Below are 15,316 nucleotides of genomic sequence, written 5' to 3'. Positions count from 1 at the left end.
GTCCAGCACATTACCAACACTTCCACGGCTTACTGGGGTCTTAGAAGATATTTAAGCATAAATTACAGCTAAATATGAGCACAGAATGCTGATGGCCAAGACTGGGCATTGTGAACAAACTTTATGAGACCACAGGAAACTTGCCAAATCCATGATCAGTGGTTGTTCAGCTAAACAAAATCATGCTGGACTATGGTTGTTGCTGATGAGAGTGTTCTGGATTAGAGAGGTATCAGAGCAGTAGCTGCGTTAGTCTGGATCCACAAAAATAATGTGAAGTCCCGTGGCACCTTACAGACTAACAGATTTAACGGAGCATAAACTTTTGTGGACAAATACCCACTTCGTCAGATGCACTGGAGTGGAAATTCCAGAGGTAGGTATAAATATACAGACACATGAAAAGAAGGAAGTACCAATCAAGCGGAAGGCCAGAGTTAATGAAGTTAATTCAGTCAGGGAGGATGTGTCCCACTTCCAGCACCTCATTTGGAGGTGTCAACACTAAAAGAGGAGAAACCGCTTTTGTAGTTGGCCAGCCATTCCCAGTCTTTGTTCAGTTCTAAACTTGCTGTGTCAAATTTGCAAATGAATTGTAGCTCTGCCATCTGTTTTTGAAGTGTTTTGTTGCAGGATGGCTACTTTTAAACTTGCTACTGAGCATCCATGGAAACTGACATGTTCTCCTACAGGTTTTTATATGTTACCATGCCTGATATCTGATTTATGTCCATTTATTCTTTTATGTAGCATCTTTTCAGTTTGGCCAACGTACATGACCTTGCTGGCACATGATGGCATATATTACACTAATAGATATGCAGGTGAATGAGAAACTGATGGTTTCGCTGACATGTTTAGGTCTTGTAATGCTGTCACTTGTGCAGAGCTGACACTGAGGCATGTTGCAGGGACTGGTTCCTGAGTTAGAGTTACTGTGGTGTGGTGTATAATTGCTGGTAAGAATTTGCTTCAGGTTGGAGGGTAGTCTGTAGGCGAGGATAGGCCTGCCTCCCAGGGACTGTGAGAGTGAGGAATCGTTGTCCAGGATGGGTCGTAGATCACTGATGATGTGCTGGAGAGGTTTTACCTCGGGGTAGGAGGGGTGGCGGGGGCTGTAGGTGATGGTCAGTGGTGTTCGGTTATTTTCCTTGTTTGGCCTGTCTTGTAGCAGGTGGCTTTTGGGCACACAACTGGCTTTGTCAATCTGTTTCCTCACTTCCTCAGGTGTGTATTGATATTTTAGGAAAGCTTGGTAAAGCTCTTGAAGGTGATTGTCTCTGTCTGACAGATTGGATCAAATGCGGTTGTACCTAAGTGCTTGACTGTAGATAACGGATCGTGTGGTGTGCCCTGGATGGAAGCTGGAGCCATGTAGGTAAGCATAGCAGTCAGTAGGTTTCTGGTATAGGGTGATATTCATGTGACCATCACTTATTAGCACTGTAGTGCCCAGGAAGTGGATCTCGTGTGGACTAGTCCAGGCTGAGAATGATGGTGGGGTGGAAACTGTTGAAATCAAGGAGGCTTCAAAAGCCTCATTCCCATGGATCCAAATGATGAAATCCTCATTGTTTCTATAAAATTATTCAGGTCCTTTTCGTGTACGTATGCCTTTTCACATTAAAATTCACAATCAACAAGTTATTTCACTTTGCCAGTTACCTATTACAAGCACTGTTGCTATGAAAAATCATATACATCAAATCAGATCATATAGTTTAATTGCAGTCCCAAATTACCCATGCATCAAAATATGAGGGCAATGGAATTATCTAACCATGTTTTTTTCCAGCACAGAATTTGTATTAGGCATAATGCCATTGACTTCACTGTGAGTTTATACAGCATTATAACAATCCCCTTGGCATCATATTGAATCCAAATGGCTTAACTCAATAGAAAGAGAACAAAATTGTCTCATAATGAGTGAATCATAGCCATTTTACTTGGGAGAATATGGTCTCATGGTGCTAAAGAACTGAATGGTACAGTGAAGAGGAAAATATTTGTATAGTACTGTTACAATAAAAAACCATACATATACAATAAAAATCAAGCTAATGGTATACTGGAAGATACAATACTGAAATTCATTACTTCTTACATCAGGTAACATTCTTTGCACTTTAATGGCAGGGTGAGGGGGTGCTGCAAAGTAAAGGAAATTCCATATGCACATGTAAGGACATAATTTTGGCATACATCTAAAGCTGACCTAAAAGATCTCTCTCCTTTCCATTTAATCATCTGTGCACTGTTTAAACTGGGGGTGCATGTTACACGGTCTCACAAACTAAGAAAAAAAACTGTACCTAAATCATAACAAGAAGTCCTGTGGCACCTTATAGACTAACAGATATTTTGGAATATAAGCTTTCGAGGACAAAGATCATCTGACAAAGTGGGTCTTTGCCCACGAAAGCTTATGTTCCAAAATATCTGTTAGTCTATAAAGGTGCCACAGGACTCCTTGTTGTTTTTGAAGATACAGACTAATTCCAGCTACTTCTCTGATATTTGTACCTTAATAGAGATGGGTTGCTGAGGGGCTCACCTTAAACACTCTTCCAAACCTGTTAATCCTAGATTAGGATAAATACCTCACTATTACCACCGTTCACAGGCTACTTTAAGCCCTGTGTGCAGTGGTGGTCAGAGCTAAATAACTGCAGACAACCCCAACAGTGATTTTTATATAAATTATTTAATGAAAGAATACCACTATCAAAATATATGTAACTCCTGCTCTAATAAAGCAAAACAGAAAGAAGCAAGTGGACACACAGATGATACTATTAAAAGGCCAACACCTACCTAGCTGTTGAGATTGAACAGGAACAAGGGCAGGAAACAGGATACATGTAGGCTTGGAGGGCATAAAGGATCATGTCTTCTCTCCCCACCTCCCCAGAATTGCTCATTGTCTTGGACTGGGCATGCTCAGCAACATTGCAAAAGCTTGGTGCCCTACCTCTGCCCCAACCCCAACAGCAACAGACACAGGTTGTCTCTGAATAGTACTGCCTGTGATACCACATTGTGATTACTATTTGGCAGATGTTGATTTTGGGGGGCTACTGCCTAAGGTGTATTTGCAGCCAGCACTTGCTACACAGAAAACATAAAAATATAAGCTTAATAGAAACTGTTATTGGTAATAGAAACTAATAATGCAATGGAAGAAATCCCATTCATATATGTCATCAAAAGTAGCTACTGAAGAAAATAATTTATAAAGGACTGACTGAGATCAGCATAGCTGAAAATACAGAGCACTGTCACAATACATACAAAACAAACCTGCAGTTCTGTAGCACTTTAACAAAATAATTTTTCATGTGATGAGCTTTTGTGGCACAGACCCACTTCTTCATCTGAAGAATGAGAAGCAGTGGGTCTGTCCCATGAAAGCTCATCTCCTAATAAATTAATTTGTTAGTCTTTAAAGTGCTACAGGACTGCTGGTTTGTTTTGTTCGAATACAGACTAACATGGATACTTCTCTGTTACAATACATGCCTTTATCATTGAGAAGGGTAAGACAAGAACCCGCACCTAATGCATTATGACTCTTAAAATCTCGAGAAAACCTGCTAATTAAATACTAAATAAACATAAGTATCAATAGTAGCCTGAAACTATAATTTGAAATTGTTTAATAATTATTTTTATTTATTTGTAATACAGCGGCAACTGGATTTGGACCCTATTGCACTATGCACTGTATTAACAAAATGAGGAAAAAAGTTTACAGTTTAAGTAGACAAGATGAAGGGAAGGAGGGGAAACAGCCAGAGACAGAAGGAAATGTCACTTCACTTTACAAGACTATGCAGAATGCCAGTGGTAGAGTGGGGAATAGAACCTAGATGTGATGCCCAGTCTTCTGGACCACGGTGCCTCACTTAAAGGCCTCTTTAAAAAAAAAATATGCAGCATATTTTTTCAATCTCACATGCCACCCCATCTCTGTCAAGATAGGTACTATCTCCGTACAGCTGGAAAAAAAGTTTTTAAAGTTTAAAACAAAAAACAAAAAACAGTCCAGTGATTAAGGTGTTTAAATTTCTGGGCACCCTGTTTGAGAGACCAATGAGGTGATGTTCATCAGCAGTTCACAATGACTGAAAATTGTGGTCCAAGTCAGTGTCAGATCTGAGATTAAAGTAAAAGCACTCTTGGTTCTCATTCCTTTGCACAGTCCACTCGACAATGTTCCCTATTACTTAACATGATGAACAGGTCAAGTCGACAATGTGATTAAATGACTTAGCATTTTCAGCTACTTGTCTACACTAGTGCTGCTGATGGTGGAGCTTTATAAAAAGGGAGCAGTAAAAGGAAACTATTAGGAAGTTATCTCAGTGTATTAAATGCCTATGAAAGCATGTGTGTATTACACTGTTTAAAATGAGTAAGCAGTAGTAGCATAAAAATATCCAGTACAACCTAGAGCAATAGAATAGTAACATGTAGGCACCACATAGTAGATATTAATGGCTATTAACTAAGCAATTATCTCTTTGTAGCCAGAGATCATAAAGCAAAGAAGCAAAAGCAATGACTGGAGATTACAACAATGAAAAATATTTTATTCAATATATGTACAGTACTTTAAAAGAACACAATTACCCACCACAGGAACTACTAAATAGGTAGATTTAAAAAAACAGGTCAACTTCTACAGGCAAGATATGAACATTATTTTCAAATTTCAGTAATTAGTGCTGCTTATCAAGCTACCTGCAGGTAAGCAGAGTTGGTTTCCCTGGTAATCAGCATATTTGTTTTCTGATTCATTCTTTGATACTAGAAATCAGTATAGTGCCAACCACACAGGAAGAAAGACATGAAGCAACAGTTGTGGTCTAATTAGGTTGAAACTGTATTAACATAATTGGGAACGTATGGAAATAAATTCCATAATGTGGGTGATCATTTCCTTATTTCTAGCTATTTGGGAGGATTACTGTCATCCCTCCCACTTTGAAATCTGGACCCAACCAGGTCCATCATAGCACCCTGTCACCCTACCTTTGTATGAGGGATTAGAAGCCACAACACTTCTTTAGGATTTCTTAGGGGATGCCTCTCCCAAAAACTACTTCCAACTCCCATTCATCAAGAAACTGGATCCCCTTTGTAATGAGTACCTGCACTGAACACCTCCCATACCTGCTACCAAGTCACAACCTGTTGATCTCACATCCTTACCTAACCCGCCAGCACACTGACTTACTGCAGGGAATACAAAAAACAAAAACCCCATAACAACAATCCACACACTCTTCCTCAATCAAGCTGGCAGTCAGGTAAAAAAATCACTTCTTGTTCCTTCCCCAAGAAAGGAAACTAGCACAAGCACAGGGCGGATCATAAAATGTGGTTCTACTCTGATCCCAGGGGTAGAGAGAGGATGATTCTGATCAGTGATTGACAGAATTCCAGAATGCAGAGGCACAAATACCCTCTCCTCTCCCGTTGTGGTGATGGGTCAGTGCCCCTCCCTAACGCAGCCACTTCCTCTTTCCCTCCTGGGTTCCACTCCCTTGTAACACAAGAGCAGTACCATGAAAGCTGTCCTGTGTTTTTCTCTGACAGTCAAAGAAACACCATATTTTATAGATTTCAATACCAAAAGGGAACATTATGATCATCTAGTCTGACTCACAGCACCACACCTAAAATGTCACCTACCAGCTCATGCATCGAGTCGATAGCTTTTGGACGTGCTAACGCATGTCCTTTATAAAAGGCACCCAGTTCCAAAGAAAAGACTCCAAAATTATGAAGATTCTACCACATCCCTAGACAAACAGTTCCAATGATCAATTATCCTCATATTACTTGTAGTCTGACTTTATCTAGCTTCAGCCTCCAACCTGCGGATCTGTTATATCATTGTCCAGAAGACTACAAAGATTTCTATCACAAATCTTCTTCCTTAGAGATATTTATAGATCATGATCAAGTCACTTCTTTATTGTTTATTAAAGAGAAAAACATTTGTTTCTTTCAGTTGTCACTGTAAACTAAAGCAGCTTCTAAAGACTGCTATCACTTTTCTAGTTTCTTCCTGAACTTTTTCCAGTTTGTCTTTGTCCATTTTAAGGTATAGATGCTGGAACTGAAGACAGCATTCCAATAATAGTCTTACTAATTCTACATACTCCTTTCAGCCGATGAATCTCAGTTGCTTCCATATTAGCGAATTTGAGATGTTAGAAACCTTAGATTAGAACTTCACTGTAAAAATCAGGCAGGAGCAAAAGGTGAAAAAACTGTAGAAAATTGCTTACCCCAACATTCTGATAAATATCAATGATGAGACTAAAAGGAAATATGGCATCATGGTAGTAGTTAAAATATATTGAATAACAACCAATCTTCACGCACTTTCGCATGTGTAACTGTACCCCTGTGTAATCATGTGGCTAAGTAGTTTCACGATTGGGACACTTTTTTTCCAAGCAGAGATATGTTCTCAATGTAATTACCAATTCTGCTGAAATATCTCAGGCTTATTTTTATACAAAGCCTAATTTTTCTTGCAAAGTTTAGTAAAAGTCCATCTGCTTTTATTGGCTGGAGAGTGGATGTTTGGTGCTTTGTTTTATTATGCTGTGGCTACAGTTAAACTAGGAAGTTTTGCCTGCAAAACCCCAATTTTGTCAACAAAACCAGTGGCGCGTCCACAAACAACATGGGATTTGTCAACAGTATCTCAACAAAACCTGGCACATCCACTGACAACCTTCTGCCTCTCCCAGGTGAGAAAGAAAGCCTTTTGTCAACAGGTTCTGTCAACAAAAAAGCTGTGTGGATGCCCTTGGGGGAGCCTTCTCTCGATAGACAGGGCATCCAGAACAATGGGCAGCCCTGTTTGCTATGCTTCTGGGTGCCTGTTTTGTTGAGAGAGTGGCCAGGCAGTTCAGACACACTGTCAACAGAACATAGCACGCTTTTAATTGGCTTTTGTGTGTGGCAGCTCTGCGGCAACAGAAGTTGTGTCAAGAAATCTCTTCTGACAGTGACTTCGGTCGACAGATTGCAGTAGTGTAACCATAGCCTTTTTGTTTGTATATGTTTTAAAGATGTTCTATCCTTTCTCAGAACTTAGTTATATTTAAAAAACGTCTGCAAGCTGGCAGAAAAATGTCCAACTACTTAATGATAACAAGAGCCTTATGTTTTTTTAGAAAACGTGACAAAAATATTAACGATAGCCATCTCAAATATTCAATATAAAAGATGGACAGGAGCAGCCGCACAACCAGACAATTACACTGATGGGAGTAATTGGGCAAGGGAAGCTTCAAAGCATCAAGCAGGAGTTGTGGGAGCCAGTTACAGGAACAGATGTTTCCTAAATCATGTTTAAGCAACATAGAAATAGGCAGCAGTGTCATTTGGATTAAAGATTCAATAGATTTTAATTTGAAAAAGTCCACTTAGTGTCACAACATGATAGTGACTGTGGTTAATAAAGTGCAACTCTTTAATTTCCTTCTCCTTTCATAGCACTACACAGACTTGAAAAAGAGGCTTAATGAAATACTTTCCCCAAATCTGCAAACATGTGATCATAACATGAGTGATAGAAGCAAATTATTCACTACCTAGAACACTATACTTCTATGGCTCTTAGAAGTAAAATGTTACTGCTCTACTTTGAATTCCCCATGTAGATATTATTTTTCTTTAAAATAGGACAGTATTCATTACATCAGTAGTGTTTTGATTACTTACCTCCTGGAAGGAGTTGGGGTTTGTTTTTTACTACGGGGCTACAGTGGGAGATTTTGTTGCTGAATGATGTAAAGAGATGTTCACTGAAATCATCAGGCAAGTCTGCCTCCAGGAAGGTCTTCATGAACAGCTTGAAACCCTCTATATCAATTGTCTAAAATTCACAAACAAAAGAAAAGACATCTTTAAGTTCTGGTATTTCAGGATTAATCTCATATTCGGTATTTTTTCCCTCCTTTCTGGTTCTCCTCCAACTGCTCTAATCACCCCTTCATTGGTGGACCTTCTTCATCCACCCTCCAGCTTTCTGTAGGGATTTACACAAGACTCTGTTCTTCTCCCCTCTTCTGTTCTCTCTCTATACCTTAACTCTAAGCAATTCCCATCCACAAACTCAAATTCAATTGCCATCACCATGATGACAACACATCTGACCTACCGCTTTACTCCAGCCCTGTCTCCTATCTAAACTACAATTTCACCCTGTTTCTGTGACATCTACCCTCTCTCCTGCTGTTTTGTGGTTTCTCTGTTCCACTGTAATTTTGCTTCTCTCTATATGGCACAACACACAGAAGTGTAGAGCTCAGAGAAATGCATTGTTCCATTATATGAATATTTATGCAAGTGACTTGAATTGGCATTTACAAGAGTTAACCTGACAGATTCCTGCACTGAATAAATGCTACAAGGCTCTCATAATTATACAGCTATGGCTATATCCTGCTCTTAAGTACACACAACTCCTGCTGACTTCAGTGGAATTTCTAGGTGCAGAACAAATACGAGCATTTGACAAATTTTGCTCCCCTCTGGAATTTTTTTCTTTAATGACAAATAATAAAGAGCTTTTGATCATAGAATTTAACATTTAATATCTAACAGTGGCACATTTGTACACAATGGGTGATTTTATTTGGGCCAATTGGTCTTGCAGTGGATCCAGACTGGCCCAGAGGGAGACCAAATAACTAACAGAGGTTCCTGGCTTGCTTGTTGTAGCATTTGGTGTAACGAACATAATATTTCTGCACTGAAAGAAAAGGGAGAGGCTTTTGCTGGGGACTGTATGTGATAGCCAGTGGTGTTCTCTTGTAGCCTCTCTAACACATCATCAGTGATCTGCAACCCATCCTGGACAATGATCCTTCACTCTCACAGACCTTGGGAGGCTGGCCAGTCCTCGCCTACAGCCAGCCAGCCAACCTTTAACAATTTCTTACCAGCAACTATAGACCACAACACAGTAACTCTAAACCTGGAACCAATCCGTGCAGCAAACCTCACTGTCAACTCTGCTCACATATCTACACAAGTGATGTCATCACAGGACCTAACACCAACCGTACCATCAGGGGCTCCTTTACCTGCACATCTACTAACATAATATATGCCATCATGTTCCAGCAATGCCCCATTGCAATTTACACTGGCCAAACTGGACACTCTCTACGTAAAAGAATGAATGGACATAAATCGGACATCAGGAACAGTAACATACAAAAACCTGTAGGAGAGCACTTCAGTCTCCCTGGACACTCAGTAACAGATTTAAAAGTATCAGTCCTACAACAAAAAAATTTCAAAAATAAAATGGAGAAAGAAATCTCTGAGCTCTTATTCATTTGCAAATTTGACTCCATCAGCCAAGGATTAAACAGAGACCGTGAGTGGCTGGCCCCTTACAAAAGCAGTTTCTCTGCTCTGAATGTTCACACCTCCACATTAGAATCTGACAATGGGCCACATCCCCCCTGACTGATCAGACTTGTTTTCTCCTGTCTTGATCTATACTACTGATAATGGGCCATTTCCACTCTGACTGAATAGACCTTGTCAGCTCTGGCCCTCCCTTTTACGGGGGCCCCCTTCTTTAAATACTCCTCTGACCCCCCCCCCATGCATCTGATTAAGCAGGTCTTTACCCACGAAAGCTTATGCTCCAAAATATCTGTTAGTCTATGAGGTGTCACAGGACTTCTTGTTGTCCCTGAACTCTTGCATCACACAACTGGTATAATACGAAAATGTCCAATGGTATGACACGTAGGTACAAACACATGGCAATCAACACCTGTATCTTAGAGTGAAAGCTATGGCATTTTGTAAACATCAATAACTGCACTAGTTTCTTTGCAGTTATCAGTTAACTATTTGAAAAAAATAATATCCTTTTACATCACTGTCATTAGACAGTGTTTTTCTAGTATATTTTGCTACAAACTACTCTGTACTGTTTAAAAATGGTCATTTATTTATTGAGCTGGCCAGTCTTTAGCTGTATCAAGTCCTTACCATCTCAGGATTGATCAATACAAATTGTCTGTCTGAAGCAAATTTATGGACAATTAAACACAATGACACTACAGTTTTGGAATTCTCATTTTGTGCATGATCAGCTTTAAATAGATTTATTCTAATAGACACCACATTCAAACATTCTAGGTGCTTGTCCTGGTAGTAAAGATGCAGTATGGAATCAAATGTTATTTCTACTTTCTTTGAGCTGCTCAGAAGGTTCTTTCAGGCCATGTTTTCTTACCATGAGCACTCAGTTTATTAGACCCGGTGATATGCAGCGAAGTAATTAGCTTTGGAGTCTCTGCTCCCTCCTCTATAGAGATTTTTATTTTGTGAATATCATTTTTTTATATTCAATGATATTGCAGCGGTGTTGTAACTTGACGAGTTCTGCATAAGCTAGCAAGCTTATATCACAAACAGAAATTGGTCTAATATATTACCCTCATGCCTCACCAATCTTGTCTCATTAAGATTTTGTTAATTATACAATATAAACACTAATGTGTTTTCCATTACGCCATCTTGGAACTGGTGTTACAGGATCTCAGATGACACTATAGGATCTTACTGTAATTAAAAAGTCAAAGTTGACAACAAAATAAAATTGTATATGACTATTCTTAGGTACGCAAAAAAAGGGGGGGCCATATCTGCCCTGGAGCCCATCTTGATTCTCATGGTTTCTTGCAGCAAGTAACTTCCCAGAAAAACTGCTTTTCATTTGATGCTTCAGCATGTCAACTGAACTAAGTGCTGCATTATTCACCAAAGACGACTGATTTAAACTGACTTCTTGTAGCTCATAATCAAACCCACCCCAGTCCTTCCAGGCAGCTTCATCTGTCTGGGGTCTGTACACCAACTTTGCCAGAGGGAGAGCTGGGGACAGGAGCTGTCAGCATTCTGTCCCTTTCCCTCCAGTTCCTGGGCCAGATCTAAACTACAGAGCAGTTCTGGGAACCACAGCGGGAAAAGGAGCAGAACACCATCTGCTCCTCCAGCGCAGGGCTGCTGTACAGATGGAACGGAAGAGATGCAGGGGGCTGCACAGCAACCTCAAAGGAGCTGCTGATGTGTAATGGTTCAACAGCCCTGTTCTGTTCCTCCTGTAGCCTCCTGGACCACCCTACTAGCACTGTGAGCATAGAAATGATTCACCTTTAAAAATTCATCAGTAGCCATATTAAAAAAATAAATCAATAGCTATCTTGACTGAATCTTGCTTCCAACAAGTGTTTATCTCACTTTCATTTTAAAGTGAATCACCAAACTGTACTTTGAAATACTGTCACATAAAAAGGGATAACATTCATGCTGTCTCTTCACATCAACAGCACCATCCACAATTGCCATAAAATTGCTATTCTTTTATTGTTTCCATTATGATCCTCACTTAGGAGAGGATTAGATTTTCAATCAGTTCAGCTTCACACTGATAAGTGCCAATTCTTGTGCACACGTGAAATCATATTTAAAAATAAACCACATGCCAGTCATCAGTCTGTTTGTAACCATGGCTGGTGGAAACCATTGTGACTGGTGTGCACTGCACATGATGGCTTGGCTATGAATAGTTCCTCCACGATACCAAAGTCTTGTACTGTTGGAGCTCATGTGATCCCCGTTTGAGCTTCTGGTTTCTTGCTCCCTCCTTCTCCTTTCCTGGAAGGTCACATTCTTGATTGCAGTAACGGCTGTCCACTGGGTCTCTGATATTAGGGCATTCATCTTGGACTCACCCCATGCAGTCTTTTACAGAGACCAGGTCCAGCTGCTGTCCCACCTGGCCTTCCTGGCCAAGGTAGTCTCAGAGCTTCATAGTGGCCAAGACATTTACTTATCTGTCTGTTTTCCAAAGCCGCATAGGTCAGAAGAGATACTTAGGCTGCATTTCGTAGACACCAGAAGGGCTTGAGCCTTCTATATTGTCTATACAGAGATGATGGGTGTGATCTGAATGCTGTTAAGCCATGAGTGGTCTATGCTGGGAGGTACAACAGCAGAGCTATGTAAGATACCCTAAGTAAAAGAGCAGGCAGTGACAGCCTTTCATTGCTCTGGTTTGCCCCATAATATGTGACTAGCTAGTACGCAATGTTTGTTGGCTGACCTGTTCCCTAGCAGTTGGCAAGCTCAGGAACATAATTTTCCAGAATCCCTTACTGCCACTCTTGGCATAGGCTCTTCTCACATCTTGCTGCCTGAGCTGTTATTGTATACTAACCAATTACACAGAGTATTCAATCCCTCTTCTCATAGTTTCCTACCTCAGACAAATCTCTTTCACTTATGGTTTTGAGGATCTAGGAAATGGAAGAACTTGATCTAAATGAAAGCAAAGGAAGAGCTGCACTGGATTTTTAGAAAGCAGGAACAGTGTCTGATTGCATTACTCAGCCTTCTTCACAGAAACTTTGCTGCTGAATATAAATCCTGAGCCTCTTTATAGCAGTGGCTAATAACCGGGTTTTACTGGTTGTCTTCTGCCATGTGCAAAATAAAGATTCTTTGGACATTACGAGAGATTATCAATTTCATTGTTAATTGTGAAGTAAACAGGATTTACAAACCATGGAGTCACATTGCACAGATGCACCAAGGTAAAGATACCAGCAGCCTTCAATCTCTAAATGTATCCAGACAACTATCTACAGTAATGTGGACATATTTTGTTGTCATAGACTGAGTACAATAGGGTAATATTACATAACTAATTACACTTAAGTTTATATCCTGCTCAAATTCTGAAAGCTGGATAATTTATGGGATTAAGGCTTGTATCACACCTGATTACATGTAAATGACAAAATATGATTATAACAAGATTGTGTGATCATATTAATGCTCCTCAAAAAAATAAACTGTTCACAGAAACCATTTAGTAGAAGTTTCAAAATAGCAGTTCAGTTATCTCAAAATTGGTAACCCTCATTCTATGAGGAATAAAGCTTATTTTGAAATAAGCGCTATTCCCTGTCGTTACTGCACCTATTTCAAAATATCTGTTTTGAAATGAGCACTATTTCAAACTATGCAGACTATGTGTTTCAAAATAGTGAAGTGCTATTTCAAAATGCATTGGTGTGTATAGCAGCATTATTTCAAATACAGTAAACTTCTTCATATCCAGCAGCTCTGGGATCAGGAGGTTGCTGGATATGAAAATATTATGGATTATAGAGAGGGATCCCTTCACCACCAGTTCACTAACAGCGGAGATGCACTGCAGCAGCACTTCCCTCCCAAAAGCCCTCGGCAGCCCAGTCCCTGGAGCGCCACCTCTGCCCATGCAGCCCACTCTGCACTCCCAGCCAAGGCTCAGCAATTACCTCAGGCCTCCAGCCCACTGTGTGGGGAGGATGGGGGAGGGGCTGGCTCCCCATGCTCCAGCCACCTGTCCCACCTCACTCCCCACCTGGGCTCAGCAGCCCCCCGTGACTCAGGCCCCAGCCTGTGCTGCCGCAGTGTGTGGGGGGACCGGCAACCAGTAGAGGGATGCTCTCCCCCCCACCGGCGGCAGATGCAGCAGCTTCGTTTCTGCTCCCCACCCATGTCCCAGCACAAGACACTTCTTAAGAAGGGGAAGTAATATCAATGGCTCAAGGCAGGAAAGGATGTCTTCGCCGCTTGTGAGCAGCATAGCCGCCTGGAAGAGGAAATTGAGGCACCGGGATAGCGCCTGGTGGCAGTGCCGGTTATTTGAGAATACCAGTTGACTGAATACTGGTTAAAGCAATTCTGGAATAGCTATTTCAGAATAAGGCTGCTGTGCAGACATAATCAAAGTTACTCTTACTTACACTAGTAGCAAAATTTTGGACTCTCACAGTGACACAGGTTAAATTCACTTAGGCTATGTCTACAGTAGAAGCATCTGCTGACATTAATTACTGTCAACAGGGAAATGTCGACAGAACCTCTGTCAACAGATTGCACCTACACACAACTTGCTCGGTCAACAGATTGCTGCCAGGCTGCTCTACACTCTTGTACCACAAAGCAGAATGGCAGCTCTGCAAAGAAGGATGCCTGGCAACAGGAAACCCTCTCCATCAACAGAAGTGTCTACACTGTACTTTTGTCAACGTTACTGTGTCGAGAGATTGTTATGCCTCACATTTTTGAAGGATAATACTGTCAAGGCAAATGCAGAGTTCTCCCCAGAATCTGTAGTGCTCCCTCAGTTATGTCAACAGAAGGCCCCTTCTGTTGACAAAACTCTCTAGTGTAAACCCTAAAGAAAAAAACAGCACACTGCCTTAGTAAGAATACACCTTGCTCTCAGCTTCAAATTGTAATACATTTTGTGAGAAAGTGGCCACATGAAAAATTTATCAATACATGAATGTTTCAGTAGAACTCTGCAAATAAACAATCATTGTCTATATTAGTAATAACAAAAAATCTAATAAATATTACTTACTTGATTAAGAATATCTTGTTTCTGTAGTGCATGCAAAAAAAGAGAACATAACAATTAAAGTAGAGTAATAAGACAGACTGTTTTTTATAATAAGACTGTTTTAGTTGGAAGTTTAGTTTGTAAACAGGGTTGAAAGCAAACAAACATTCTATTACCTTATGTTAGCATAGTCATTAAAAATGTGTGTAGTCTTATTAGACAGTACAAGCATTTGATTTTTGAACGTGCAATGATAGATTTTTCAAGGAAAACCAGTGAAAAGTCTTCAAACTTTCATCATCAACTCTTTGTACGCTGCAAAAGTTACCTGTTGTCAAGATTGCACATCAGCAACAGGTGTTGCTGAACCAATTCTGAGACATTGAAGTGGAAGCAAAGAGAAGAACAGAGGCTGGTCAGCACTATTTAAAATAAACTTGATTAAATTCTGCATTTCCCATCATTTGTACAGGAAGTAATTCAAAACAGTGCTTTGGATAAGGGATTGTATTCACTTTTCCCATTTATTCACAAATGCTCAAAAACTACATCAGTGCAAAAATGACCACTCCAGACTTATCTATAGAAAGTGTACTCTGGATATGAATTATATCAAATGTTCCAAAATCTAGTTGACATGGAATTAAGAATACTGAAAGGGCCTCATGCTCTTCCATAATGTTAAATTCAGCTAATCTCAAACCTCTAAAAGCCAGAAAAAATAGAACTCAGGGAAATGAAATCTTAACCCTGGCCCCTGGAGCTGGTAACTGACACTGAAAAATATTTGCATGCACTCCACAACTGTGTTAAGTATAGATGTACTGAAGAATGGATGGATTATTTGCAGAAGCCTGG

The 15,316-nt window shown here is 40.2% G+C and overlaps 1 protein-coding gene across 1 annotated transcript in view; it reads right to left on the bottom strand.

Annotated features, from left to right (window-relative positions):
- The window catches only part of DGKB (diacylglycerol kinase beta), a 481,053-nt gene that overhangs the window by 403,419 nt on the left and 62,318 nt on the right, over nucleotides 1–15,316 (bottom strand). The window contains exons 3-4 of the mRNA XM_074986201.1: nucleotides 14,480–14,500; nucleotides 7,753–7,906 (exon numbers count right to left, since the gene is read on the bottom strand). Coding sequence (XP_074842302.1) covers nucleotides 7,753–7,906; nucleotides 14,480–14,500 — 175 coding nt within the window. The remainder of the gene's footprint in view (nucleotides 1–7,752; nucleotides 7,907–14,479; nucleotides 14,501–15,316) is intronic.

This window comes from Carettochelys insculpta, chromosome 2, assembly GCF_033958435.1.
Source record: "Carettochelys insculpta isolate YL-2023 chromosome 2, ASM3395843v1, whole genome shotgun sequence".
Lineage (NCBI taxonomy): Eukaryota > Metazoa > Chordata > Testudines > Carettochelyidae > Carettochelys > Carettochelys insculpta.
This window is presented reverse-complemented; position numbering and strand designations above follow the sequence as displayed.